The sequence below is a fragment of the Leishmania donovani genome, chromosome 25, assembly GCF_000227135.1.
Source record: "Leishmania donovani BPK282A1 complete genome, chromosome 25".
NCBI classification, from domain to species: domain Eukaryota; phylum Euglenozoa; class Kinetoplastea; order Trypanosomatida; family Trypanosomatidae; genus Leishmania; species Leishmania donovani.
In genome coordinates this window covers 325,925-350,179 of record NC_018252.1, presented here as the reverse complement: position 1 = coordinate 350,179, position 24,255 = coordinate 325,925, and the positions used below count along the sequence as shown (strand labels likewise).

Genomic DNA, 24,255 nt, shown 5'->3' with positions numbered 1-24,255 from the left:
TGTGCGTAATCTTCTCTTATTGCCCAGGCCTTGCACGTGTCGGTGTGCTTGGCAGCGAAGCCGCCGTTGAGCAGAGATGCGGGGTGGTGTTTGTGTGTGGAGGGTGTGTGTGTGTGTGGTGGGGGGTGGGGGGTGGGGGTCGCGCCTGGATGCCGCTCAAAGCTCTGTACGGTTCTCTGCGCGCGTGCGTGTGCGTGTGCGCGGGGGAGGGGAGGGGACAGAGTGCAGCTGAACGTGTGTATGGTGGGGCATGCTTTGACGACATCTCTGGCAGACGTGCCTGAAGGTGGCGGAGGCATCGCGGCGCATTCGTTTTCGATCCGGTTTCGCGGTTGTTGCCCAATGAAGTGTCTCTTCATCAGCGCACGCATGTTCAGCGTCACTGCACACACCGGTGCGGCGCGTGGAATCCTTGTGCGCGTACGCCTGGATGAGCGAACGCGTAAAGGCGAGTTACCCTGCAGCTACGCGACTGCCACCGCGCCAGCCGCGTCGATGAAGGCGAGTAAGCAGGAGGGCGGCAATGCCACACGCCGCAAAAAAAAAAAAAGCAGCACGTACTTGAGAGAACCCTGATGACTTACTGTGAGCGTCTGCTTGCGACTTGTTATCTGATTTACCGCTCGCACAACGCAGCGTAGACAAGCGGCTTCCTGTGCAGCAGCTTCGCCTCCTCCAGCTCCGCTGCGTACTTCTCCAACACGTAGAGCTTCACAAGGTCGCCGTCTTGGCAGAAGTTGCCCATCAGCCGACGCGCCTCGTGCCGGTCGTGGCGCACCATCCCCTGAGCTTCCGTCACCTCCGAGCTTTGCCCGAGGAGGGCGGTAATACTCATAATAAGGCTCTCACCGCGGTGACGCTCCTCATGGCCCAGCCGTCGATACGCGGGGCCTGTTGCGTCGAGGTAGCCCTGGTGCTGCTCCAGCTGCGCTCGCTGACGAAGTCGCACCGCAACTGCGGCAGAGAAGCCGGGAACCAGCGAGACGGCCGTAGCCATACTCTCCCTGCTTCCCACAGAGCTGCTGGCAGACTCGGCAGCCACGTTTTCGCACATACGGTGGCACTCGCACAGCGAAGCGTGAGAGAGCAGCCATCGGAGAGAGTCATCCGCCAGGCACGTCGCACGGGCTTCGCCTTCGCCACGGCGACCGTGCTGTGTGCCAGGGACCGACAGCGCTCGCGCCATGCGCGCGCCCTGCGCGTTCGTCGAGGGCATCGAATCGGGCGCACTTAAAAAGCGATCGAGCTCTCGCTGCGCGCGTGCCGTCGATGCGGCGGCGCACTCTCTGTAGCACATCCGAAGTTGCCTGAGAGGACGTCGTCCCCTCTTGCCGCCCCACGTCAGGCGCGCAGGCGAGGAGACGGTGAAGCTGCAGGCAGTTGGTGTGCCGCGCCCACACCTCCTCTCGGTCGGTGAAGCCTTGGGCCGACTGAAAAAGCTGGAGCAGCTGCTGATGAGCGTCTTGATAGCGCCTCGAGGCATCGGCAGAACTCTCCGCGACCGATGTATCCCATACGGAGGCGACGCAACGAAGCTCATCGAGGCGATCCGCAATCTGCTGCTGGCCATGCCGTTGCCGCCGGCCTTCCGCATCATTGCTTGGCCCGGGCGCGTGCGTTTCACCGAGACCTTCAAAGAATACGTAACGAGTGCCCTCTGCTGTCACTGCGCACCCCATCCATGCGGCTAACCGAAACATGTAGACGAGCGGGGCAACGCCGTTGACCCACGCTGCGCTTGTGGCAGAGAACGATGTGTAGCGCGGCTCAGTCGGGTGCTGCAAGCGGTTAGAGAGAAGCCTCTCGATGATGTCGAAGGCTCGACGCTCCTCTGCGAGAGGGGCGGAGAAAGCAGACGCGTGCAGGCACGTGATCAAGAGCGGCACCGATTGCGCACTCGCCTCTGCGGTGGCGGAGACCTGGACAGCAGCGGAGCTCATCTTGTGTGCGAGTAACGGAGAGAAAGGAGGGGCAAGACAGGAACCAATAAGTTCGTTCACAAGATGCGCTTCTCCGTTTGCTCTCCCTCTCCTGCTGTTGAGATGCGGCCAGACGACTTCGTTCCGAAACACACACACACACACACATGCACACACACACACGCACACGAGACATGCACCTCGGTGGAGAGCGGGAAGAAGCTCAGCAGCAGCAGCAGCGGCGGCAATCGTCCGTGTGAGTGAGGATGGTAGACACGAAAGAGAGGAGGACGGACGGGTGGTGGTGACGGTGGCGGTGAAGCAGAACTGTACTACATCGAAGCGGCGGTCACACACAAAAGTGGGGGCGCCTCCGGAGACAAATTGTAGACGGCGCGGCCCTTCCTCTCCTTTGCTTCCTTCCGTCGTGCCCTCACCGACGGCCGCGATCTGTCACCGTGGCGACGGCACTTCCGCTTCTTCACAACACACACGCGGACTCACACACACACACACATGCAGCAGGAAAAACGTCGGTAGGAGAGAGTCGGAAGTGTGTGTGTGTGTGTGTGTGTGTGTGTGGCGGTGGTGGTGGTGGGGACTGATACAAGTAGAAGCAGGCACGCCGCTGCATCGCTCAACACGCACACACCCACAGAGGTGCACTGTCGGCAGCCATGGATGTTGTGTGAATGGGGCTTACTCGCATGCCGCGCTTCACTGCCCCGGCTGCATCTCCAACCCGCTTTTAGCGTTGCGTAGGCACGCACACGTGTTTCAGTCCATCGGATGCTGGCGCTTCCACTGGATGCGCATCTCCTTCGCACGCGAAACGAGAAAGGCGTATGGATCGCGGCAGTCGTGGCGCAGCTTCCCGCTGCTCATCACGTAGCGTGCGTACCCTTTTCGCTCCTCCGGCGTCATCGGAGGCACGACAGCCACCGCGCTTTCCGGTACGTGCGCCTCTACTTGAAGAACTGGCAGAGAGGGCACCTCGGAGCAGGCGAGAGAGGGTACGCCACCACTGCTGACAGGTGCGCTGCTGGAGACAGCGGAGAAGAGGTCCGGCTGAGCGGCACTGGCCGCGGTTACAGACCTCGCTGAGGCGGGGGACGCGTCACTGGCCGTTGGCCGTCGCGAGCTGCGCCGCCGCTTTTCTCGGTAGAAGCGCCACGGTGTCCACTGGAATCCACCGATGACAGCGCTGTCAGGCGCGAGGTGAGTGGCACTCGTCGGGAACGGCCGCGGGCCGCCCGTGAAGGCGGGCGGCGCCTCCACCCAATGAGATTCTGGGGGCTGGAGCTCGTCTTCATCGGCAGCGTTGTCCTCACCAGCGCTACTATCGTCGTCGTCGCCGTCGCCATCTCGACGCCGTGCTGCAGCGGTTGGCCCGCTCGAGGAGGCTTTGCGACCACCCTTGTTGAATGAGTTGCGCTGCCGCTTGCGCTGGATGCTGTTCTGGGTGCGGCGGACGGCAAGGTCGTCCTCGTAGCGGCACCACGCGCCGTGTACATATGCTTTGTCCTCGCACAGTGCCTTCAGCAGCGGCAGGAGTGGCTCGGGGCTGAGGCGGTGGGGCAGGGAAGAGGACAGAAACGGCGTTGGAGCGGTGCGCACAGGCTGGGATGGCGCATCCTTTACGTTCCTCGCGACAGCGGCTTCGGTGCCACTCCGGAGGTCCCACTCTTTGGCGAGACACCGCTCCCATTCGGCGCCCTGGAGTAGCTCAGGGGGGAAAACGCTAAGTAGGGTGTGGCGCAGCTGGCGCTCCTGGGCATCGATGGCCGCCTGCACCGCCACCTCCCACACCTCCTCCTCTTCCTGCTTGGCACCGAGTGCAGACAGCGACGACGCAAAGGCGGGGTTCAGTACCGCCGGGGTGTGTGGCGCCGTGGAGTGCGAGCGAGACCGACTGCCGCGAACCTCGTGGAGGCGTGCATCACCGAGCAGCTCCTCAGACCCCTCAAGCTTGCTCGCTGCCGTGTCGCTGGCCCCGTCAGGGCGCGGCTTCTCTTGCTGCAGTGCTGCGGTGCCCTCCGCTTTTTCCGTCTTGGTGCGGCACGCCAGCACGCCTTCCACGGTCGACAGGTTTCGCTCTGGCCCTTCACTCCCTCGTCGCGTCTCGTCTCTCCGTTCGCTCAGTCCATCGGACTCGTCTCGGCTGCTGCTGCGGGTGCCGGTGGTGCCGTGCTCCGCGGATCGCGCTGTTATGGCTGCCACCAGGGTAGACTCTTCAGCCGACTCTGGCCTCACTTTGCGCCCCGCTGTCCCCCGTGGGGCGGTGGCGCCCCGCTTCTTCTTGCTTCTGGCGCTTCCTTTGACCTTCGGGCCTGTTGCCGGCGTGCTCGCCGCGGTCATCGTCGTCGGCGAGTGTGTCGCGTTCTCCAATTCTTCTGCCAGCGAGTCTATGTCGTCAGGTGCGTCGATGAGGGCTGCCGTCGCTTTCTGCTGCTCTGGCATAGTCGCACTCAAGAACGGCAGAGGACTCGCGATGCTCCCGCGATCGACTTTGTCGACACGGCCTTCGCTGGAGACGGCGCCGCTCTCCATGCGTGCTTGCCACGAGGCACAACGCAAGTGATCTGCAGGGATGAGCGGCGACAGTAGCGAGAGTGCGAAGACAAAGGTCGATGACGAGTGAGAGGAGGGTGGATGGGTGGGGGGGGGAGAGTATGCAAGCAAGTCGAGGATCCAGTATGTCCACGCGGTTTGGGGGAGAAAAGGAAGCATAGTGGGTGTCTTTATGTGCGTGTGTGTGCGCGTGTGTGCATGTCCACCTTCTCGGCTTTGCGCATGGGGTGGGTGGGCAACACGGCAGACCTTGGCGCTACAGGAGGGCACGCAGACGGAGAGGGATAGAGAGCTGAGGGGTGGTAGACAGGCCCCAGGTCAAGCATGAGTCTACACGCAGCAAGTGTGTCGGCGCACATGGGTGGGCTTATCATATTGAGAGGAGACGTGACAACAAAAGCGCTCTATGAGACATCGGTAAAACAACGAAAGGAAGAAGCGAAGCACGCGCGCGAACGTGAACACACAATGATTGGGCCATGGCGATGCGCGCGAGGGGGAGGGACAAGGAAGCAGCAGCAGCACCGTTGTTAGCCACACATCCAAACATCGGAGGCGGACCATTCCACTTACACGCTGCACTGCTTCATGCCGCCGCCACGCGCGAGGCCTCGGCGAGGTTCTCGTTGAGAAGCTTGTTGACTGCGCACAAACGCTCCCGCTGCGGAATGGTTTTGGCGATTTCGATGTAATCCTCGGCGCTGCACTGCGTCGTGGGGAACACGTCTGAGGCGTTGCCACCGGCCCCGTTCGGCGCCACCGTCAGGTTCAGCAGCAGCTGCACAATGTGCAGGTGCCCGCACAGCGCCGCCAGATCCACGGCGGTGAGGCCGTACGAGTCCCGCGGGTACGGATCAGCGGCGCAGGTGACAAGTAGATAGCGAACCACGTCCACCTGCCCAGACAGAGCCGCCAGCATCAGCGGCGTGCGCCCGGTGGCTGAGTGCACGGCGTTCACGAGGCGCTGCGCGCCGGGGCGCCACGTCAGCAGCGAAGGCGACGCCGACGGCGAAGAGGAGGCGGGGGTGTATGCGCCTGTGGCGCGAGCACGGGCATCAGCAGAAGAGGCGAGGGCCGACATGGGGGTAGTGAAGAGTACCATGTGAATGACCGGCACGTCGGCACTCCACACGGCACGGTGCAGGATCGTGAACCCCTGCCGGTCCACCTGTGCCAGCGAGGCGCCGCGACTGAGCAGCAGCTGTGTCGTCGGAAGACGACCGAGAGCAACGGCCCACATCACCAGCGATAGGCGGTAGTGAGGATCTGTATAGTTGACGTTGGACGGAGTGACGTTCTCCATCAAGGCGGAGAGGTCGCCTTGGATGACGGCCTGCGTGAGGCCCGTAAGCTGGAGCGACGGCGCTAGCGACATGAGGGAGGCTGATCAGTGGTCAAAGCCCTCACAGTGCCTAGGAGGCGAGAGGGGGGAAGAAGAGGCCGCAGGAGAGCCTCGTGACCCACTGCTTGCCTCGTTGTATGTTGGTATGCGTGCGTGTGCCTGCACGTGTGAATGAGGTGCAGGCGTGCAGCCGTAGACCTTCACTTCGAAGGGGGATAAGGTGGCTACGTGATTGCCGGTGAGCAGCCGATGAGGCGGAGCGATTAGATCAGAGGGGAGATCGGCCGAGCTGCAGAGAAACGAGAGCCGGTAGAGACCGCCACCGCATCTAGCAAGTATGTGTTCGCGCAAAGAGAGAGATACGTGCACACACGCACACATATGTAGCGGAAGCACGATCGGGAGGGGGAAGCGTGCACGGACACGCGCAGAGAAGGCAGCCCTTTACACCCCATACACGCCGACACGGGTCTTCTTCAAACACACGAGCATTTCCCTTTCTCCATTATACACGCTGTCACGGCTGCGCGCGCAACTCTTTCATTGCTGTTCGCCTTCACCTGTGTGTGTGTGTCTTCTGTTGTTGCTTGCCGCTAGAACCATTGTGTCGGAGGAGGAGGAACGCAGACACGCACACACATGTGAGGATGTGCGCATGCATGCCATTCATGTAGGCCAATGACATCATCCCACGACAGCAAAGAGGGCGCATGCAGTAGGTGGGGACAGACATCTGCAACAAACAAAACGGGTGATGAGGTACCCGCGTCAGCGCACCGCTGCGCAAAAGGCGAAAAGACGGAGGCCGTGAAGGAACGCAGCAACGGCCGTCTGATATGGGAAGATAGTACAGCGAGGGTGGCGGGGAGGAGAAGGAGAAAGGGAGGGAGAGGGGGGGCGGGGGCGGAAAGAAGCAACCAATACGGAGGAGGGCGCCTCATCGAGAGACGCGCCATAGACAGCCTCCTTCGGCGCTTGCCCTCTCCTCTCGCCAACCCTACACACAAAGACATCAGTCATAGAAGGAGGAAAAGAAAGGGGCTTTCGTTTTTTCCGTCCTCTCTGTATGTCTATGTGCGTGTGTCTTCATATATCAACCACATCCCTTCCTCGCCCCTGAATTGGCGCTATACACGCTCGGCGCGTGTGCGGCCACCTTGCGCCAATGTTGTGCCTCACCGTCCACCTGCGTCTCTGTCTGACTCCCTTCGTCACTGGATATGTCCGGCGGCTCTCTAAGGGGCGGTACCCACATGCACGTACGCCACGACCTCCGCGTCACAGCCCCGTCCCTTTCCCCAAAGTGCCACGCGGCACACACGCATACACGCGTGAAGAAGGAAAAGGGCCGAGCAAAGGAGGTCTTTGTCGTTGTTGCGGGCCGTTTCGCACCTCTTCCCCCGCTGGATGATGTCGACCAGGGGAGGGAGGGGGTGAGTCGGCGGTGGGAGAAGGCGCCTCTGTCTATAACTCGATCGCTCAGAAAGAGTGTGTGCATGCCCATGTATATCTATATATATATATATATACGTGTGTGTGTGCGTTTACCGGTCCGCGTGTGTCTTGCCACATCAATGGAAAGCGAAAGGAAGAGCCCTAACCAAACGCCGGTCGCGGGGGATGAGAGGGACGCGGTGCACCGTCCATGCTTGCATGTGCGTAGATGCATGGGCACGGTGGTCTGCCTGTTCTCCTCCGTCTCCCGCCTCCCGCGGTCGCACTCGGAAGTGGTGGTGTTTTGCTTGGTCCGCTCCGCGTATGCGCGTGCGGACGAGGAGAGCGGGCTGTAATGGAGGAAAAGGGACACACATACGCACGCAGAGGTGGGCGGACAGAGCGCCTGTCCCCCTCTTCCCTCCGACTCTTATGGGCTAGACGCGGTCCACTGCCTCTTCTTCCTTCTACTCGTCGCCATCGAAGACAAGAGGGACCACCGGCGCATCCTCGACCTCCCGAGTCGGCCTCGGCTTGCCCGACGGTGTGCCCTGCGGTGTCTCGTCTTGCTGCAGTGCCCCCACGACCACCGGCCGCGACTCTGTCGTCACGTCCGCGATGATGCCCGTGCCGAAGAGCTTTCGTTCAGGAGTGACCGCCAATGCGGACTGACTTTTCTCCAGACGTGCAGCGTCGGCGGCGGCATCGAAGACAGAGGATGGCTGCCGTAGCGGTGCTGGCGCTGCCGCTGCTGCTCTGGTGTCAGCGGCAAGTGGCCTCGTGACCGCTGGCATAACACCACTGGCGACTTCTGCGCTGTGGAGGCGTTCGGCGGACTGTCGCTCGCCGAGTCGTACCTCATTGGGCGAGGTGGAGAGTCGCGCGACAAACCGCGGCACCGTCTGCGGCGTCGCCGCGCCGCCGCCTGTAGCGACGGCCCCGCTGCTACGACGGTGCCCGTCTCGCGGACACGATCTCCCGGCTACAGTTGCGGCGGAGCGCGGCATCGTTGCGAAGGCGTCTTGCCGCGCCTCGGACTGGCGATACTGGCTGTGACTGCTGCCGTGGTGCGCGGTGAAGGTGCCGCCGCCTTCAATCCGCTCAGCAGCCGGCGGTGCCAGCATCTGCCAGTACAGAGGGGAGGTGACCACCGCCGCCGCCGCCATAGAATTCGTGGGATGGCTCATGTACGGCATCGCACCACGGAACTGCATGGACGGCGGCATCATGGCACCACTGGTGCCGCCTACGGCGACTGGGTTTACGTGCTGTGGCGGCACCTGGGCCGGTGCCAGCACTCCGCCGCGGCCGCCGGGGGTACCGGCACACATGCCTCCATACGGCGCACCAGTGATGGCCGGCGCTGGGAGATCGATACAATGACCGCAGTGACTGCACCACGACATCAGCGGCCGTGCTGCCGCTGCCGGTGTTGGCGATACGATCACTCCGGGCATCCACATGTTCGGCACGATGCAAGGTGTAGGGCCGGAAAACGGCGGGGGCGGCGCCAGCACCGCAGCTGTTGCCGACATGCCTGGCAAACCCAGTGAGGCACCCTGCACCGGCGCTGAGCTGCCCGAGAGAGAGAGGGCGCGAGGCTGACTGGCCGAGATCCCCGGGGCTGTCTCAGCGCTGCCGAATGCTGCGGGCACTGGCGCTGCGGTCATGCGCGGGAGTGGGCTGCAGCAGAGCTGTCGATGCGACGTCGTCTCGCGCGCCTTCTGCTGTGGAGAAGGGCATGAGACATGCGATGGGGACGGTGAGGACGGCAGCGGCAGCGGTGGACGACGCGGACTTGGTGAGAGCTCGACGGGTCGCTCGGCAGCCGCGCACTCAACCGTTGCGCCTAGCACTGGCGGGGCGCTCGGGACGTGTGAGCCCGTCTCCATACCTTCCGGTGCCACCTCTGTTGCCAAAGCCTGCTGTTGCTGCTGTTGCTGGTGAAGGGAGGAGAGTCGCTGCTGCATTTCGAGTTGCGCCTGCTGCCGCTGCAGCACCGCAGCCGACGGCGCAATGTGGATCTTGATGCCCGCCTCGAGGGGGCTGATATCGGTGCCCTTGGTCAGCGACGACGCACTCTGCGGTACGACGCTGCGGACGGACTCGTAGCAGTCGTCGCTTCGCAGGATGCATCGCAGGTCTTCCTCGATGGGGATTCTGCTCGGCACGGCAGAGGAGCACTGGACGCCGCGCAGGGTGTCGAGGTCGATCTTCAGCCGCGCCTCACGCGGCATCTCGTTGAATGCCTCGCTTACCCACTGCCGTCGCTGCTCCTCTAGCACCTTCGCCCGTGTCTCCAGGCGATCTTCGCCATCGATGAAGACGTAATCGAACATGTGCAGTGCGCGACGCCACTTGCGGAGTTGAATGTCCCACAGGCGCTTGCTCCCCTTGAAAACGTCCGGTGGCGAAAGCGGGAGGATGCCGCCGCTCCTCAGCAGCGGATCGTGCGCGATGAGCCGCTTCATGTTTGTGTAGCCGTCCGTGACGTACCCGAACTGAATCTGCTTCTCACGCTGACTGCGACGGCGGCCCTCGTCGGGTGAGTTTCCCGACGGTGACAGCTTGCGCGGACGAGTATTGCTGCCAAGGGGAGAGGCCTTGCTGCTCAAAGGCGTCGTTCGCTGCCACCAGTCGTTGGGGGCTCCACTGCCGCTGACGCCACGCTCGCCGTCGCCTCGATAGCCGCGTGGGTTGAAGCCTGGGCTCAGCTGCTGCTGCTGCTTGTGCGGATGGCGTCTTTGAGGCGCATGAGACGGCTCGCGAGGCTGCGAGGATGGCGGGCGATGGTCCTTCAATGGTGTGCCGGCGAGGTGGTGATCCTGCTGCGAATGCTGGCGCGCAGAGGGGGATATGTCATCGCCGGGAAAGCACGGCGCCGGCGACAGCGATCGACTGCCCTTTAGAAGTACCCCACAGTTCTCTGGCGTTTGCCTAGCACACGTTTTGGCGTGGCTGTCACTACCACCATCGCGCGCCGCGCGCTGCAGCGTCGTAAAACTCTGCTGCGGCTTCTGCATTGGGAGACCGATTTCGGCGGCGTTATCAGAGAAACGGGAGGGTGAATAGAAGAGACGGGGGAGGACAGAGCGGAAAAGACAAGAAGGCGGAGGGAGCGGAATCTGATCTATGGATGCGTGGTGAGCCTCACGAAGGGAAGCGCAGAAAGAAAAAAAACACAAAAGAAAAAAAGAAACAACGTGCACTCGCACAGAGGCGTAAAGACACACACACACACACTCACACACATGCAAGCGTGCATGTACCGGCTGCCGCTTGGATGTGGCGTCGTCTTTTCCTTCGCTTTTCGGGTACGCAGACGGTGTACGAGTTCGTGTGTGTGCCTCTCTTCTCGGCCTGGGACGAGTGTGTGCGTATATCTATCTGTGTGAGGGAAGGGTAGCTTTAGGCGTGTCTGGCAGAATGTGTGCGTCTATGGTGAGTTATGGACGATGATGCGCTACTCGTGCGCGAGCAACGGAAATCAGCACCGAAGGGCACGCGAATATGGGTGGGATGGCAAAGAAGATGTGCAGTAGTAACGGTGGTGCCACAGGCCGTTGCAGTCTATCTGCGCCGCACATGAAGGTGGCAGCATCGATATAGGTTGTGAAAGAGAAGAGGGTGGGGAGGGGGGCAGGTGCTCAGCCGAGTGGATACGGAGTGGGCGAGGAAGATGCGGAGAGGGGTGAGGCAGACAAAGAACGGCATCAGCTAGCTCGAAATCATCAGCACAGAGCAGCGTGGCATGAGCACCACCACCAGCAGCAGCAGCGTTGCGAGGGAGAAGAGAGGGAGGGGGGAGGCACCGCCTACGCGAATCATTCGGACCGTGCGAGTGTGCTGTAGGGGAGGAGGACGGGAGTGCTGCCGCGAAGGCGGTGTACGCACAGGCCCGATGAAAAACAGCAAGAGTCGCCCCGCTAATCATTCCCTCTTTTTCGGCGCTCTCTCTTTTCTTCTTTTTATGTTTCTCTATACGGAGGAGGAGAGCGAGAGATGCGGCGCATCTGCCGCGATCACCGGAACATACCTGCACACACACACACACACACACGCACAGGCAGACACAGACAGCAGCTCATGCGCAAACATGTCCGTATATGTGCGGCGTGAATCCGAAAAAAAAAAAAAAAACGGGAGTGTGGTGGTGACATGTGCCTTTCTCTTGTTCTCATTTTCTTTTGTGAAACATAAATTTTTCGTTCTTTTCGTCATCTTAAAGAGGCTGTGTGGTGGTGTTGGTGTTGGTGTGTGTGCTAGGGAATTCTGAAGGCTGAACAGTGAGAGGGGGCAATGGGGGAGAGGGCACTAGCCACAGAGTAGCAGCAGTGGAGAGCTATTCAAGACGCGTCCCATCCTTTCCCCCTCCCCCTCCTTGCTTTTCTTTCTTCACGCGCCCAGGCACACCCGTTTCGCACCCGGGCCGCCTCCTCCACACCAAAGCGTGTGCAGAGACACAGAGTGATGCTGGCGGAGAGAGGCGTAGGCGTCCCCAGTAGATCGGTGCGTGAGTGTGCGTGGCCGTTTATGTGCTGAAAGCGCATGCGTGGTAAGAGAAGGTGGCCGAGCCCACTCATGCAGACAGACACGGAGAGGCGTGCGGGCACGCAACCGCCACGCCGGGGGTTCCCCCTTTTCTCTCTCCCTCTTCACACAACATACGGCGACGAGGACGACGACTACCACCACCAAAGATAAAGATAAAAGAATGGCTCCCTTTCCTGCCCTCGCCTCCCGCCCTTCTCGCCTGCGGCACGTGAGGAGTGCTGCTCGCTGTTGACCGAGCGCGAGACAGACGGGCCCGCAGAGACATAGACACAGACACGCGCGGTCAGTGGGGGGGGGGAGAGGTGGGGGAGAGGGAAGAGAAATCAAGCAAGACAGGACATCACCAGCGAAAGGGACAGAGAAGAAATCATCAAGAGATACTCAAATACAAGGAAAAGAGGCTGTAGAGACTATAGAGGGAAGAGGGCAGAGCGTGAAAGGGAAGGTGGAAGGGGGAGGGGAGGCACGACGAAATCGACCCCCTCCTCCGCGCGCACATACAGAAACCGAGACAGACAAAATTGTGACACATACGATCTTGATCAAGGGAAGAGGGAGGCAAGGAGAAGGGTGATCTGGCCGTGGTGCCAGGGGTGGGTGTGGAAACGGAGGAGGAAAGGTTGGGCAGGCGGGAGGTTAGTGGGGATCGGCGTGTGTGTGTGTGTGTTACCAGAACGTTCGGGATGCACGGACACACCCAGCGGCACGCACTGATCCCCTCCGACCACTCTCCTCGTACACCCGGACAGATGAGAGCTCATCGTCTGCTTCCCCACTCCCTAGTCTTCTCCGCCTTCATGAACGAGGACATGCCGTCCTTCACCCCCGCCCCTTCTCCCCTCTCAGTTTCGCCTCTCCTCGGCCTACGTCACAGTCCTCCGTTAAAGCTGTCCGCAGGCAGCCACGCGCACGGGCTTCGAGGTGGTGCCGCTGCGGCTGCCGACGGCCTCCATAGCCTTGACGACGTCATAGCCCTCCAGCACCTGGCCGAACACGACATGCTTGCCGTCCAGCCAGCTCGTGGGCGCTGTGCACAGGAAGAACTGAGAGCCGTTCGTGTTGGGGCCGGCATTGGCCATCGACAACGTGCCTGGGCCGAAGTGCTTGCCGGCCTTGCCGGCAAAGGACTCATCGGCAAACTTGGAGCCGTAGATGGACTTGCCGCCAGTGCCGTTGCCGTTGGTGAAGTCGCCACCCTGGCACATGAAATCCGGGATCACACGATGAAACGGGCAGTTGGCGTAGCCGAAGCCCTTCTCGCCCGTGCACAACGCGCGGAAGTTCTCGGCCGTCTGGGGGACGGCGTCCTTGAAGAGCTCCATCGTCACGCGGCCGGCGGGCTTGCAACCGATCTCGATGTCCATCCAAACCTTGGGGTTGGATTCAACGACGGGGTAGTGCGGCGTGTAAGACATTATGCTTGAAGGGAGACGAGGGTTAGTGTTTGTGTTTGAACGAGTGAAGACGAGGGGAGGTGGGAGACTGAGAAGGCGCCAAGGAATCCTGTGCGTATGTGTGTGTGCGCGCGCGCGGATGCGTGCGTATCGCGGCAAGGCGAAAAAGCAGAGAAAAAGGTGGTCACGAAACGGTGGGTGGTCGAGGGAGGGGAGGGTGAGGGGCCGGAGGCGAGCGAGACACACGAGGGGAGAGAGAGGGCGAGCGCGAGTGCATGGAAGGTGCAGCCTTGACATGCGAATATGTCTTCGTGTCTGCATGCGCGTGTAAAGGTGTCGAATGTGGGCTCGCAGGGAATGCCGGCCGACGGGGTCTCTGACGGTGCCACACAGCCTCGTGGAGTTCACAAAACTTCGGTGCCGATATTCAGTTACACGCACGGCGGCAAGGCGCGTCGCGGCGACTCGAGTGAGGATGCGGCATTCATGCCTACCCACACCTTCATACAATGTGCGCTAACGTACATCTTGCACGTGCTCTATATATATATATATATACGGGTACATTGCGTACAGCATGCAGTAATCAAGTCCACAACCCGGCGCAGACACGCCCATCTGCCCGCAGCAACAGGAATGGCGGCAGCGACAGGAGAAACACGGTGACACCGAAAAGAAGACGACGTTCCTACTGATACTTCTTCGCCTCTGCAGGAGCTGCAGACGGTTGCCCCGCGCCTGCTGCCGGGTTTGCCAAGGTTACCGAAGCGCTCGCCCTTTGTCTGGCGGCCTGAGCACCGTTGCTACGGCCACAACGGCCCCTAACACTACCACTGGCGGCGGCTGGCGTTGACAGCGCCGGCGCCGGTGCCGAGGTAGGGCTGACATCGAATAGCATGACACCCCACATTGACAAAGCAAACCCAACGAAGTTCAACATCAATAGGCTGAGTCGACGCACTCCGGTGAACGGCGCCTCGGAGGAGATGGGCGTGCCGTCGGGGTGGAGACGGACGCCGTCGTCGCCTGTGGGACTCTCAGGGCCGACGGCGATGATGGCCAGCACGTCAACCAAGGCCTCCAGTAATATCCACCCGAGTTCTACATACGAGAGAGGCTCATCAGCATGCGCCGAGGCAATGCCGCAAGTGCCTGGCTCGCCACTGACCTTCTCGGCAGCAGCACAACTCAGCTCACGCCGCCCCCCGTTACGTGGGGACGCTGCTGCACCAGCGACAGCGATGGCGTCATGGGTGTAGCTCACCTCCACCTGATACGCTTGGGACTCCTTCTGCTTGCGCGGGTGCGCTGCAGCGGCCTTTGGGGAGGCGAAGGAGCGCTGCTGCTCCAGCCGTCCTTGTAGAGTCACACACCCGTAGACGAGTATGTACATGACGGCGCTCGCCAGAAGCAACGCGCAGCCGAGCGCCATTTTCACGCCGGACTTGTAGCCGAACAGAAACAGCGTAAGGCAAATGAGGTGCGCAACGTGGAAAAGCGCGACAAGTACGTACTCGGCCCCGCCCGACTCGGCGAGGGCGACGCCGTTGACGTCAGCACTGCTGTCGCTGTGCCTCTTCGTCTCCTCTAGCACCTCGACGAAGCTGCGGTGCACCCCCCATTTAGACCACAGGTAGACTACAGTGAGAATCACCATGAGGGCCGAGTAAGCCGTGAGGCACGCCCGACAGAGCGCCTTGGAGCCGGTCATGGTGATCAAAACACACACGCGCACACACACACACGTTCAAAGAAGGGGTCTGCTGGGCGTGTGTCCTAGAATAGTGATGCAGAAGGGAGGAGATGGGAGAGGTGGAGGCGCTGGAGGTGACACATGGGCCAAGATCGCGTCAACCCTTTAATGTGGCTGCCCGGTCGGCATGGGCTAGCACCACAACCGCACACGCAAAGAGCAGGACGAGGACAGAGGGAGGGAGAGAGGAGCATGGCAAGAGAAAGGAGTAGAGTTGTGGTGACGAAGAAATGGTAGTGGCGGTGGCCATTCCCGCCACCACTCCCAACAGCACCGTTCTTGCACCATACAGTCGCACACACTCGCAAACCCTTGCCCCCTCTCTCTCTGTGTCTCTCTGCCTGTCGCTGGGGTGGGGGAGGGGGGAATGACACGTGCGCGCACACACGCAGATGCAGGAAGACGCGTGCTTTCGATGTCTTTTGTCCTGCCATGTGAACGCACTACAGTGCTGCTGCGTGCGCTGCTTTGCTCTGTTTCTGGTTAGTGTAACGTACAAGTTTGTGATCCGGAACAATGACATCCGCACCTCCCTCCCTCACACACACACACACAGACGCCACGAAAACACAAAGCCCGACCACCACCGATTCCGAGTGCTTCTTCCCGTACAACAGTAGCTGCATTCGCCCGCTGCCACGCCTCTGCAGCAGCAGAGACCGAGATGGACACGCCCACTTTCAGAAACGCACTGGCGCCTTACGTGATTTGCGCTACCGGCTTGTTGTCAGGGGTATCCTCGGTACCCTTGATCTGCTTGAATACAATGGACACCGGCGAGTCGAGCTCGACCACCGCCACCTTGTAGTCCGGCAGGCTCTTGATCTCGCCCACCTCGTTCTTGAAGCGCCGCCCGCGCATGTTGCGCACACTGATGCGGACGACATTGTCGATGTTGTAGATGTTCTTGAGGTAGTTCACGAGCTCCTGCTTCGACATGTCCTGTGGGATGTGAAAGATAGGTCGCGTCGTCTCGTTGTTCAGGACGCTGTCCAGCACCAGCCGCACTTCGACGTCAGGGAAGTACCGGCTGAAGAAGAAGGGGAAGTACTCTGGCGACCGCCGCAGGCCCGTCGGCGGTGGCCGTTGATGTGGCCACCCCCACTCCTCTGCCTTGCGGTTGACAAGGCCGATCTTGCCGGCAATCGGGTTCCAGATGCGCGAGCGACCGAAGTAGTTGTTCACCGCCGGCTCCGGGAACGGCCGTGGGTCGGGTATGACGTCGCGGTTGTACTCCCACGTCGTCCACCCCTTGTGGAGACGACCCATGCGGGAGCGCCACAGGTTGATACCCTGGTTCACCAGCGGGCGGTAGAATCGTCCTCGCTTTGCCGTGAGGAGGGGCGAGGTCGCCGTGCAGGAGCTGTCGCCGCCCACCACGTCGCCAGATCGCGCGCTAGCGGCGGCGACTGCGGCGATGGCGCTCGCGGCGCCGCAGACAATGGCGTGGTGGCTGCTGAGACGCTTCATGTCGGATGCGCCGCAGCGGGGGCGGCAGAGGCGAAGCGCGAGAGGAGGCGCACGCGTACAAACGGCTCGGGTGCTTTTCGCGTCCGTTTCTTCGCTTGCTGCTTCGACTACCGTATCAACGCGGGGCCGAAGCCTTTGGTGCTCTGTGTGGGGAGAAGGGGGTGGGGGCGAGACGATGTGCGTGCGCGTCTCGAAAGGCCCCGCACACTTGACGGAGGCTGCTGGACGCGTGCAGCGGTAGATGACACGAAGAGGAGGCACGGACCACATAAGAAAAGGGCGAAAACGTCAGGCCAAAGCGGAGGCGAGCGGTAAAACAGCGCGGGAGAGGGGCAGGAGGGAAGATGCGTCCCGAATATCAAGTCAGCGCTGTATATGCATTCATGTATTTGTGTGCGTGTGTGTGTGTGGCTGGCGACATGCTTGAGCGAGTCATTGATCGCCGACCACCCCTCCCCCACTGTGAGGACACACATGAGCGCCGCCAAAGGGTAGGCCATGCCTCATCGACGGCGAATTCGCCTTCTCACCTCACCTGTCCTCATTTTGATCGACTCATGTGCTTATTTCCAGTGCGGTCTCGCGTCTTGCGTGGGTGTCTCCGCGCAGCGCGCATGAGCTGGCTCCAGCCCCAGCAAACGCGTGCAAAGCACAGAAAGGATGTGGAAAGACGGATAAGCTGTGCCTTCATTTAGCACGCACACACGCACACACGCACACCCTCATCCTCCTCCCTTCCCACCCATCTCGTGCGGCTAGAGCGTGTTGTTTGTCATCAAGTGTGAAAGCACTTCGAAGGTGGCCTTCTGCTTTGCGCGGGTCGCCTCTTGGACTTCATGCACCTGCCGCTGCGCTGTATCGAGCTTCGCCTGTAGCTGCGTGATCTGCTCCCTGGCGCTCGCGTGCGCACTGCAGAGGAGCTGGTGTGACTCGTACAGCCGCACCAGCTGCTCTCGCGCGATAGTAAGCGCGTGCACCAGTGCCTTCTTCTCCAGCTGATGCTGGTGGGCCTCGGCGTTGCGGGTGGCAAGCAGCTCGGAAAGCTCACGCTGCTTCCGCTCTAGGTCTGGTACCTGCTCCACCTGCTGCTGAGCCACCGCTTTGCACCGCTCCTTCGTGTCGGCCAGTTCCTGCTGCAGGCGTGTCACCGTCGCCTGCGCTGCCTCCAGCTGTCCGCGCGTGGACACGTTTACCTCTGTTGCGCGCGCCTGTTGCGTTGTGAGCGCCTCGACAGCGTCCTCGAGCTCGGCGATGCGGTGGCGCTTCTCGTTCAGTTTCGCGCGTGCCTCCTCCTCCAGCGCGTCCAAGGCGGCGTCCTTCCGCTCCATGTCAGCTCGTAATGTGTGCAGCGTGCGCAGCAAGTTGTCCCGCTCCTGGACGGCAGCCTCAGACGTGGAGTGGCGGGCTGCCAGCGCCTCCTTCTTCTCTGCTTCTAGTGCCTCGACGTGACTGAGCAGACGTGTGTTCTCCGCCGCCATGGACTGCTGCGTGAGAGTGGCGACGTGCAGGGCAGCATCCACGCGATGCAGTTGCGCTTCGACACGCGCGCACGCGCACCGCCAGTAAGCGATCAGAGTGCCCTTGTCATTCACGCCAACCACCTGCTTCAGCTCACTGGAAGCAGCCCCGCATTCCGCACCTGCGTCGCAGCCACTGTCCTCGCCCTGGGCCACACGTAGAGACTCGGTGGTAGATGTCGACACCAGGGCACTGCCATCTGCAGCTGTCCTCTCCACCTCCAGCGGCGTCCGCTCTTTCATGTCGACCCTCTCTTTCATATCGGCTTGTGCGTTGACGACCTGCTTGTTGCTGCTTTGGTCGCTAAGCGCGAGCGGCTCGTGCTGCGGGGCTGGCACGCCTGCAAGCGTCGGGGATGGGATGGTGACCAAAGACAGCGGCGGCGCCTCGGGCAGGGCAGGCAATGCACATGTCGGTGAAAGCGGTGACAAGTAAGCTGCTCCGTGCCGCCCCGCGACAGCATGGCGCACTTCGGACGCAGCATGGCGCATAGCGTCCTCGTAAGCGGCCACCTGCGCCCTCCACGTGGCTTGCTGCTCTCGCAGCGCCTCCTCCGCGAGCGCTCGGCCTCTTTCAGCCTCGCGCAGCGACTCTGTATGAAGGCGTACGGCTGCGTCGGAGAAGGAGCGACACAGTTGCGCAAGTGAGGCTACCGCCGCGGCTTCCAGCGTGCGCCGCTTGTCCGCCTCGGCGAGCAGCAGCCCAGTCCGCGCAGCCCAGTGGCGCTGCTGCGTAACAAAGCAGCCTCGAATAGCCTGCATCTCCGCCTCCATAGCGTGCGTTTGCCGCTCGAGCGTCGCAAGCTGCGCAGACTTCACAGCGACCGTCTGCTGCATATGCAGCTGCTGTTCCTCGGCACGTGCTAGACGCACCTCCCACGCTGCCGTCGCCTCCGCATACGCCTCAGCGCTGTGCTGCTCTGCCGCCTCGAGCCGTCGCACCCACTCCGCTTTGACAGAGTCGACGGCTCGATTCAGTTGCGCCTGCTGCTTGCGCTGCAATATTGTCGCCTCCTCGGCCCGCCGCGCCAGCTCGTCCTTCAGCGCGGATACCTGACTGCGGAGCTGCTGCTGCCGCTGCTGTGCCTCACGCTGCCCCTCGACGTACTGCGTCCGGGTGAGGTCGAGGTGTCGACGCAGATCGCTGATGGTGGTGGTACGGAGCGCAAGCTGCTCCTGCAACTGATCCACCTTTGCCGCTAGCTCCGCATCACGCGACACCGTCGATAGCGTCTCTGCGCCCTGCTCTGTGCAGGTCCCACGGGACACCTGCTTCGGCTTCCACCGCAGCGCCGCGGCTGAGCCGACGCCTGTAAGAGGCGGCGGCGGGTCGAGAGTCGCCCGGTCCTTGGAAGCGACACGCACGCCAGTTCCACTGCCTGTGGTAGCGACAAGTCTGTCGTTCTTCTGGTGATTCTCGCCGTCGCTGCCGCGATGCTCACATTGCCCACGCGCTGCCGCGGCAGGCGGCGAGATGTCGCTGGTATCGGTGACATCAGCGGGGGAAGGGGACATCAGAGAAGGAGCCAGGTCGGAGCTCTTGTCGGCAGAGGGCATCCGCGGCCCCGTTGATGGTGTTGCAGAGGGTGTGCAAAACGCTTCTGTGGCCGACGTCAGTGTCGCTACCTCGCAGCGCAGCTTGCGTGCATGCGGGGTCGCTCTGCTCGATGACGACACTACTGTCTTGGGCTCGCGCTCGCGATAACGCTCTTGCGGTGCCGAAGGTGACACTGCGAACGGAGAGGAAGTAGCGCCGGAGAGTGGCGATGTAGCGAGAGACGAGGCGTTTGACGACGAGCGACGGCGCAGAGAAGCGCGGCGCGGCTTCGCGGCAGCGGCCCGTCGGCCATGTCGGAATGGCGCCTCCTTCTTGCTTGCAGCACCAGCCGCGACGACGCTTTCTTCGCCCACCTCTCGAGTTTCTCGAGATGCTGCTTGCGGGTCCTGCTGCGGTGGCAGTGGGCTTGCCGCGGCAGGCGCTGCTGACTTGAATGAAGGCAGCATCCAGCCCGCGTCCTGCTCCGCTCGGGCCGCTGCCGCGGGTGCAGCCGCTGCACAATGGCCATGCCGAGACGACTCTCGAAGAGGAGAAGATGAAGAAGAGCGGCTACGGGGCCGCGATAAGCTGCGCGTTTGATGCCTGCTGTCGGTGCGATGGCGGTTTCGACTGCGGCGCCGCTTCTTTGGTCCCTCCGACGAAGCCGACGATGGCGATCGCGAAGAGGACGACCCTCGCAGGTGTGGCAGTGGTCTCCTCAGCAGTCGTGCAAAGGCCTCGCTGACGGGTGTGCCGTCGGCAAGTCTCTCCACCCCTTCCGGTGGGCTCTCCGCACCGCCCGCGCAGAGCAGAGAACGGCCCCACGCGCTCTTGTCCGTGTTGCAGAGCGAAGCGAAGGGTGACACATCTGCCGCAGCAACCTTGGCATCAGCTGCGCTTGTCCCCGACTCCTGAACTTCCGGCTCCTGAGAGCGTCGCTGCTGGCGAAGGGCGTGCAACGGGTCCACGCCGTAGGAGAAGCCGTTCACGACGAGCAGGCGCGGGAAGTATGACAGGAGCCGCTCCACGTAGTTGGCAACAGAAGGTGAACTGCCGACGGCGCCGTGAACTCGGCCGTTGTCCTGCCCACCAGCAGCCCCGCCACTGACGTCTACGCTACCGCTGCCCGCGTCCTGCGTGTCAGGGCCCGTGGCGAGGCAGCATGGGTTCTCCTCGATGGGCCAGTAGGCGGCTGCACCGTCCTGACTGTCGTTGAGAGACACGTTCATCGTGGTGGGCGGAGAAAAGGCGCCGCTGCCTGCCGCCGCTGTCGTCATGGAAGACCGCGATGATGGCGACTCCAGCCGCAGCTCCTGCAGATGCGTTCTGTGAGGCGTGAGGGCGTCTATGACCTCGTCCAGCGTCGCGATACGGTTGGCGCACAGATCCACGTAGGCCAGCGGCGCGGACGCCGGCACTGAGCGCAGCCCTGCTAACTCCATGATGCTGTTAAAGCCGAGGGAAAGCCACTGCAGCGAGGCGAGAGAGCTGAAGGCGGCCGGACCGAGGCGGGTCAGCCGGTTGCTGGACAGGTTCAGGCGCTCGAGATGTCCAAGCCCGTCCCAGCACCCCGGTGGTATCTCTCGCAGTTCATTCGCGCTCAAGTCAAGTTCCACCAAGTGTCGCAGCGTGCGCAGGCACCCACTCTCGAGCTCCTTGATGCTGTTCATGTGGACGCTGAGGAAGCGCAACGACAACATGTCGGGCAGGTGCTGGATGTGCCGCAGAGAGAGGAGGCCACGGCCGCAGAGGAAGAGGGAGCGGGTTTGCCGCAACTCGCGGGTGTCCGTTTCACCTTCGTCATTCACGACGGATGCAGCACGTCGTGCGTGCTGCGGCGGTGGCTGGAGTCGCCGAGGGCTTTGCCGCGGAGCAGGGCCGCTGCCCCTGTCTCGCATGGATGCAGATACAGTGGCACTGCTACCACTGCCGGGGCGGCGGTGGCCGCTGATTTTGTCCGCGGCTACCTCCCCCTCTACAATGGTGATCACCGTCGTGGTGGGGAGCGGCCCGTGCACGATGCTCTGACGTGGCGGAAGAGGGGGGGACAACGTGGCTCGTGCTGCCGGGTCGGCTGCACGACTCAGCGAAGCAGACATCCTCTGCGGCGAGATGCGGTGCGGCTGTGATTTCATTCAGCTCAAATATTTGGCAACAACGAAAAGCGAAAATTGGAGCAGAGCACAACGATTACAGGGGAGGGGGGGAGGGAGAGGGCGGTGCCGCTGCTTCCTCGTGGTGGCGGGTTTCTTATCTTCCTCTATGTAAGCAGCGCCCACGTGTATGCGACTCTATGTGGGGAGGCGTAGGAGGAGGGGGAGGGGGAAGTGCTTCTATTGCCCTTGTATGAATGTACAATCTTTGGGTGCCGCAGGTGAGGAAAAAGATGAACCTCCACACGCCGCCCCCCAAACGTTCCTCTAGGCGCGTGCGAGCGGCCCACCCACACCAACAGCAAGATGAGAGCAAACAAAAAAAGAAAGGGAGCCGACCTGACGAAGCGCGTCTACTCGGCATGGCAGCAGCCGAGGCAGCAGTGACCGTTGTGAGGGAAGTAGGAGGAGTACGGGGCAGGAGGCGGGGGGCCCCTTTGCATGTCACGCGCGTGCCCCCCCCCGGTGGCGTGTGCGCCTGTGTTGCTCCCCCGACTCGACACGCGGGGCACTTTTGTGCGGCAGGGAGCAACAATAAAATTTTTTTTCTGCGCTGCTTTACGGCCCTCCTTCGTTTGCCGTTTCACCAGCGGAGGTGCAGAGGAGCGAAGCAAAGATGCAACAGAGGGCGAGAGTGGTGGTGGTGGTGGGGGGGGGGTGGCGCACGTGCCACAGATGAGGTGCACGGGCGAGCGCGCTACGACTGACGCACAGGCACGGACTCGCGAACATATCACGGATAGCCTTGCAGTGAATTATACGCGCCCATCACGCGGGGCAGCGCATCGGCACTCGTACACGCCCTCAACGAATCGCACAGAGGAAGCAAGGGGGAGAGAGACGCACACGCAAAACGCATCAAGGGCTCAAGCAGGGCCGTGCGACGACGGTCATGAGGGATTCACCGGATGTGGAGGGAGGGACACGGCTTCTACCTCATTGCTTTATTTATAGCTATTTGCTCTTTTACAGGAGTACTAGCCGACCATGGTGCGCTTTCGCCCACGCGCGCGCACCGCCTCCAGTCGCTGCAGCGCCTCTTCTCCCTTCTTCGGGTCAGCGGCGCTGCGATAACCTTCAAGAATAATGTCACTGGCAAAGGCGGAGAGGTACGGGTGGGTCGAAGCGATAGCGCGCTCCAGCACGTAGAGGTCCACCGCGCGCTCCTCTGTGCTATACTTCTCGGAGATGAGCCCAAAATCGAGAACAACAATGTCCTCCGCTGTTGGCAGCACCCGCGAAGTCGACGCGAGGGCATCTGCACCATCCGCACCGGGTACCGCCGCCGCTAGCCCGTCGCATGTACAAATGAAGTTGGAGGTCGTGAGGTCGCCGTGGACGATGTTCGCGTTGTGCAACCGCGCCACCACGACACCAATGCTCTGCAGAAGGGCCGCGGTCACCGGCGACAGGGCAGCGTTGCCCAACGCCGAGGGCGACGGTGTGGGCTGCGGTTGTTGCTGCTGCGCAGACGTACTCTTACCCTTCGAGACTTGCTGCATGTAGGCGGCGTGCTCGACGTCGAGCGCCTCCTTCACGGTTGGGCCAGCCTCATAGGACATGACAAGAAAGGTGTTGATGTAGTCAGCACCTAACAGACGCGGTGCACGGATGCCCTTCTTCACGCAACGTTCCAGAGCGCGTGCCTCGCGACGCGTACGCTGCGTACGAAGACGCTCATCGAGGCTTGGGTCACGGTACCGCTTCACAAAACGATGCTTGCATAAAGCCGGTGCGCCGTAGAAGCTGCAGTAGTACACCTTCGACTCCGCACCTTGGAAGATAAGGCGGCCCAGCTCGATGGAGTGCGTGCTCCCGCCGGGCCCTAGCTCTGCCTGCGCGTTGCTCGATGACATTCTCGCAGTGCGCTTTACCGTTGTGTGTATGTGTACGTGGGGGAGAAGGGGGTGGAGATACAGTGCAAACGCAGAGGAAAGTCGCATGCGAAAACACACGCACACGCACGAGCACCCTAGAGGACTAGCGCCGCTCTAGCGTTTCTCTTGTGTGCAGGCCCCTTTACTTCGAAGTGCGACAGCCACTTCGGCTGGAAGTCGGCTGAGGACACCGGGAGAGGGAGGAGCGGGAATCAGAAACGGAAAAGACGCTAGAGAGAGCGTACGCGTGCGCGTTCGTGTGCACAGCTCCGCACTGCTTCGCCGCGAGCACGCTGCATGCGTAAAAGGCGCATATGGGTACGCTTGTGCATGGCGACAGAGGGGAGGGAAGGGGCCCGGTAGCCCGCTCCGCCCCACACGACTGCGCTCGAGGACTGATCAGTGGCGAGCAGTCGTGATTTCGCTGTTTATTTTTCCATATCCTTCTGCGGTTCAGCACTACAAGTAGATCAAAAAACTAGCAGGGAGGAGGGTGGGTGGGCCGGCGAAGACTAAGGCCTCGCTGCTGGCAATGCATACCGATTCACCTTTCGTCTTCCTCCATCTCCCTTCCTCCACGAGACACACATGCGCATCTTGAGACGCACCTGGTGAGCGCCGCTCGTTGCCCCTCCCTCCACCCCCTTTCGCCTTATCGACTCGCAACAGTGCATCGAGAGGAGGCGCAGAATGGCGTCGATAAAAACGGGAAGAAGGGGCGGGGTCCATATCAC

The 24,255-nt window shown here is 61.9% G+C and overlaps 9 protein-coding genes across 9 annotated transcripts; all 9 read right to left on the bottom strand.

Annotated features, from left to right (window-relative positions):
- Positions 1-1,103: 1,103 nt before the first annotated feature.
- LDBPK_250980 (hypothetical protein, conserved) lies at positions 1,104-1,940 on the bottom strand (the record flags this gene model as incomplete). Its single annotated transcript, XM_003861380.1, has 1 exon — positions 1,104-1,940. The coding sequence occupies one exon, from the start codon at positions 1,938-1,940 to the stop codon at positions 1,104-1,106; it is 837 nt and encodes a 278-aa protein (XP_003861428.1).
- Positions 1,941-2,696: 756 nt separating this feature from the next.
- LDBPK_250970 (hypothetical protein, conserved) lies at positions 2,697-4,469 on the bottom strand (the record flags this gene model as incomplete). The annotated part of the gene is made up of 1 exon (XM_003861379.1): positions 2,697-4,469. One exon carries the CDS (start codon positions 4,467-4,469, stop codon positions 2,697-2,699), a length of 1,773 nt encoding a protein of 590 aa, XP_003861427.1.
- A 607-nt stretch (positions 4,470-5,076) lies between these two features.
- Positions 5,077-5,865, bottom strand: LDBPK_250960 (hypothetical protein, conserved; the record flags this gene model as incomplete). The annotated part of the gene is made up of 1 exon (XM_003861378.1): positions 5,077-5,865. One exon carries the CDS (start codon positions 5,863-5,865, stop codon positions 5,077-5,079), a length of 789 nt encoding a protein of 262 aa, XP_003861426.1.
- Positions 5,866-7,733: 1,868 nt separating this feature from the next.
- Positions 7,734-10,289, bottom strand: LDBPK_250950 (hypothetical protein, conserved; the record flags this gene model as incomplete). The annotated part of the gene is made up of 1 exon (XM_003861377.1): positions 7,734-10,289. One exon carries the CDS (start codon positions 10,287-10,289, stop codon positions 7,734-7,736), a length of 2,556 nt encoding a protein of 851 aa, XP_003861425.1.
- Positions 10,290-12,701: 2,412 nt separating this feature from the next.
- Positions 12,702-13,235, bottom strand: LDBPK_250940 (cyclophilin a; the record flags this gene model as incomplete). The annotated part of the gene is made up of 1 exon (XM_003861376.1): positions 12,702-13,235. The coding sequence occupies one exon, from the start codon at positions 13,233-13,235 to the stop codon at positions 12,702-12,704; it is 534 nt and encodes a 177-aa protein (XP_003861424.1).
- Positions 13,236-13,902: 667 nt separating this feature from the next.
- Positions 13,903-14,925, bottom strand: LDBPK_250930 (hypothetical protein, unknown function; the record flags this gene model as incomplete). The annotated part of the gene is made up of 1 exon (XM_003861375.1): positions 13,903-14,925. One exon carries the CDS (start codon positions 14,923-14,925, stop codon positions 13,903-13,905), a length of 1,023 nt encoding a protein of 340 aa, XP_003861423.1.
- A 741-nt stretch (positions 14,926-15,666) lies between these two features.
- Positions 15,667-16,437, bottom strand: LDBPK_250920 (hypothetical protein, conserved; the record flags this gene model as incomplete). Its single annotated transcript, XM_003861374.1, has 1 exon — positions 15,667-16,437. The coding sequence occupies one exon, from the start codon at positions 16,435-16,437 to the stop codon at positions 15,667-15,669; it is 771 nt and encodes a 256-aa protein (XP_003861422.1).
- A 755-nt stretch (positions 16,438-17,192) lies between these two features.
- LDBPK_250910 (hypothetical protein, conserved) lies at positions 17,193-21,191 on the bottom strand (the record flags this gene model as incomplete). Its single annotated transcript, XM_003861373.1, has 1 exon — positions 17,193-21,191. The coding sequence occupies one exon, from the start codon at positions 21,189-21,191 to the stop codon at positions 17,193-17,195; it is 3,999 nt and encodes a 1,332-aa protein (XP_003861421.1).
- Positions 21,192-22,621: 1,430 nt separating this feature from the next.
- LDBPK_250900 (protein kinase, putative) lies at positions 22,622-23,500 on the bottom strand (the record flags this gene model as incomplete). The annotated part of the gene is made up of 1 exon (XM_003861372.1): positions 22,622-23,500. One exon carries the CDS (start codon positions 23,498-23,500, stop codon positions 22,622-22,624), a length of 879 nt encoding a protein of 292 aa, XP_003861420.1.
- Between the last annotated feature and the right edge of the window lie 755 nt (positions 23,501-24,255).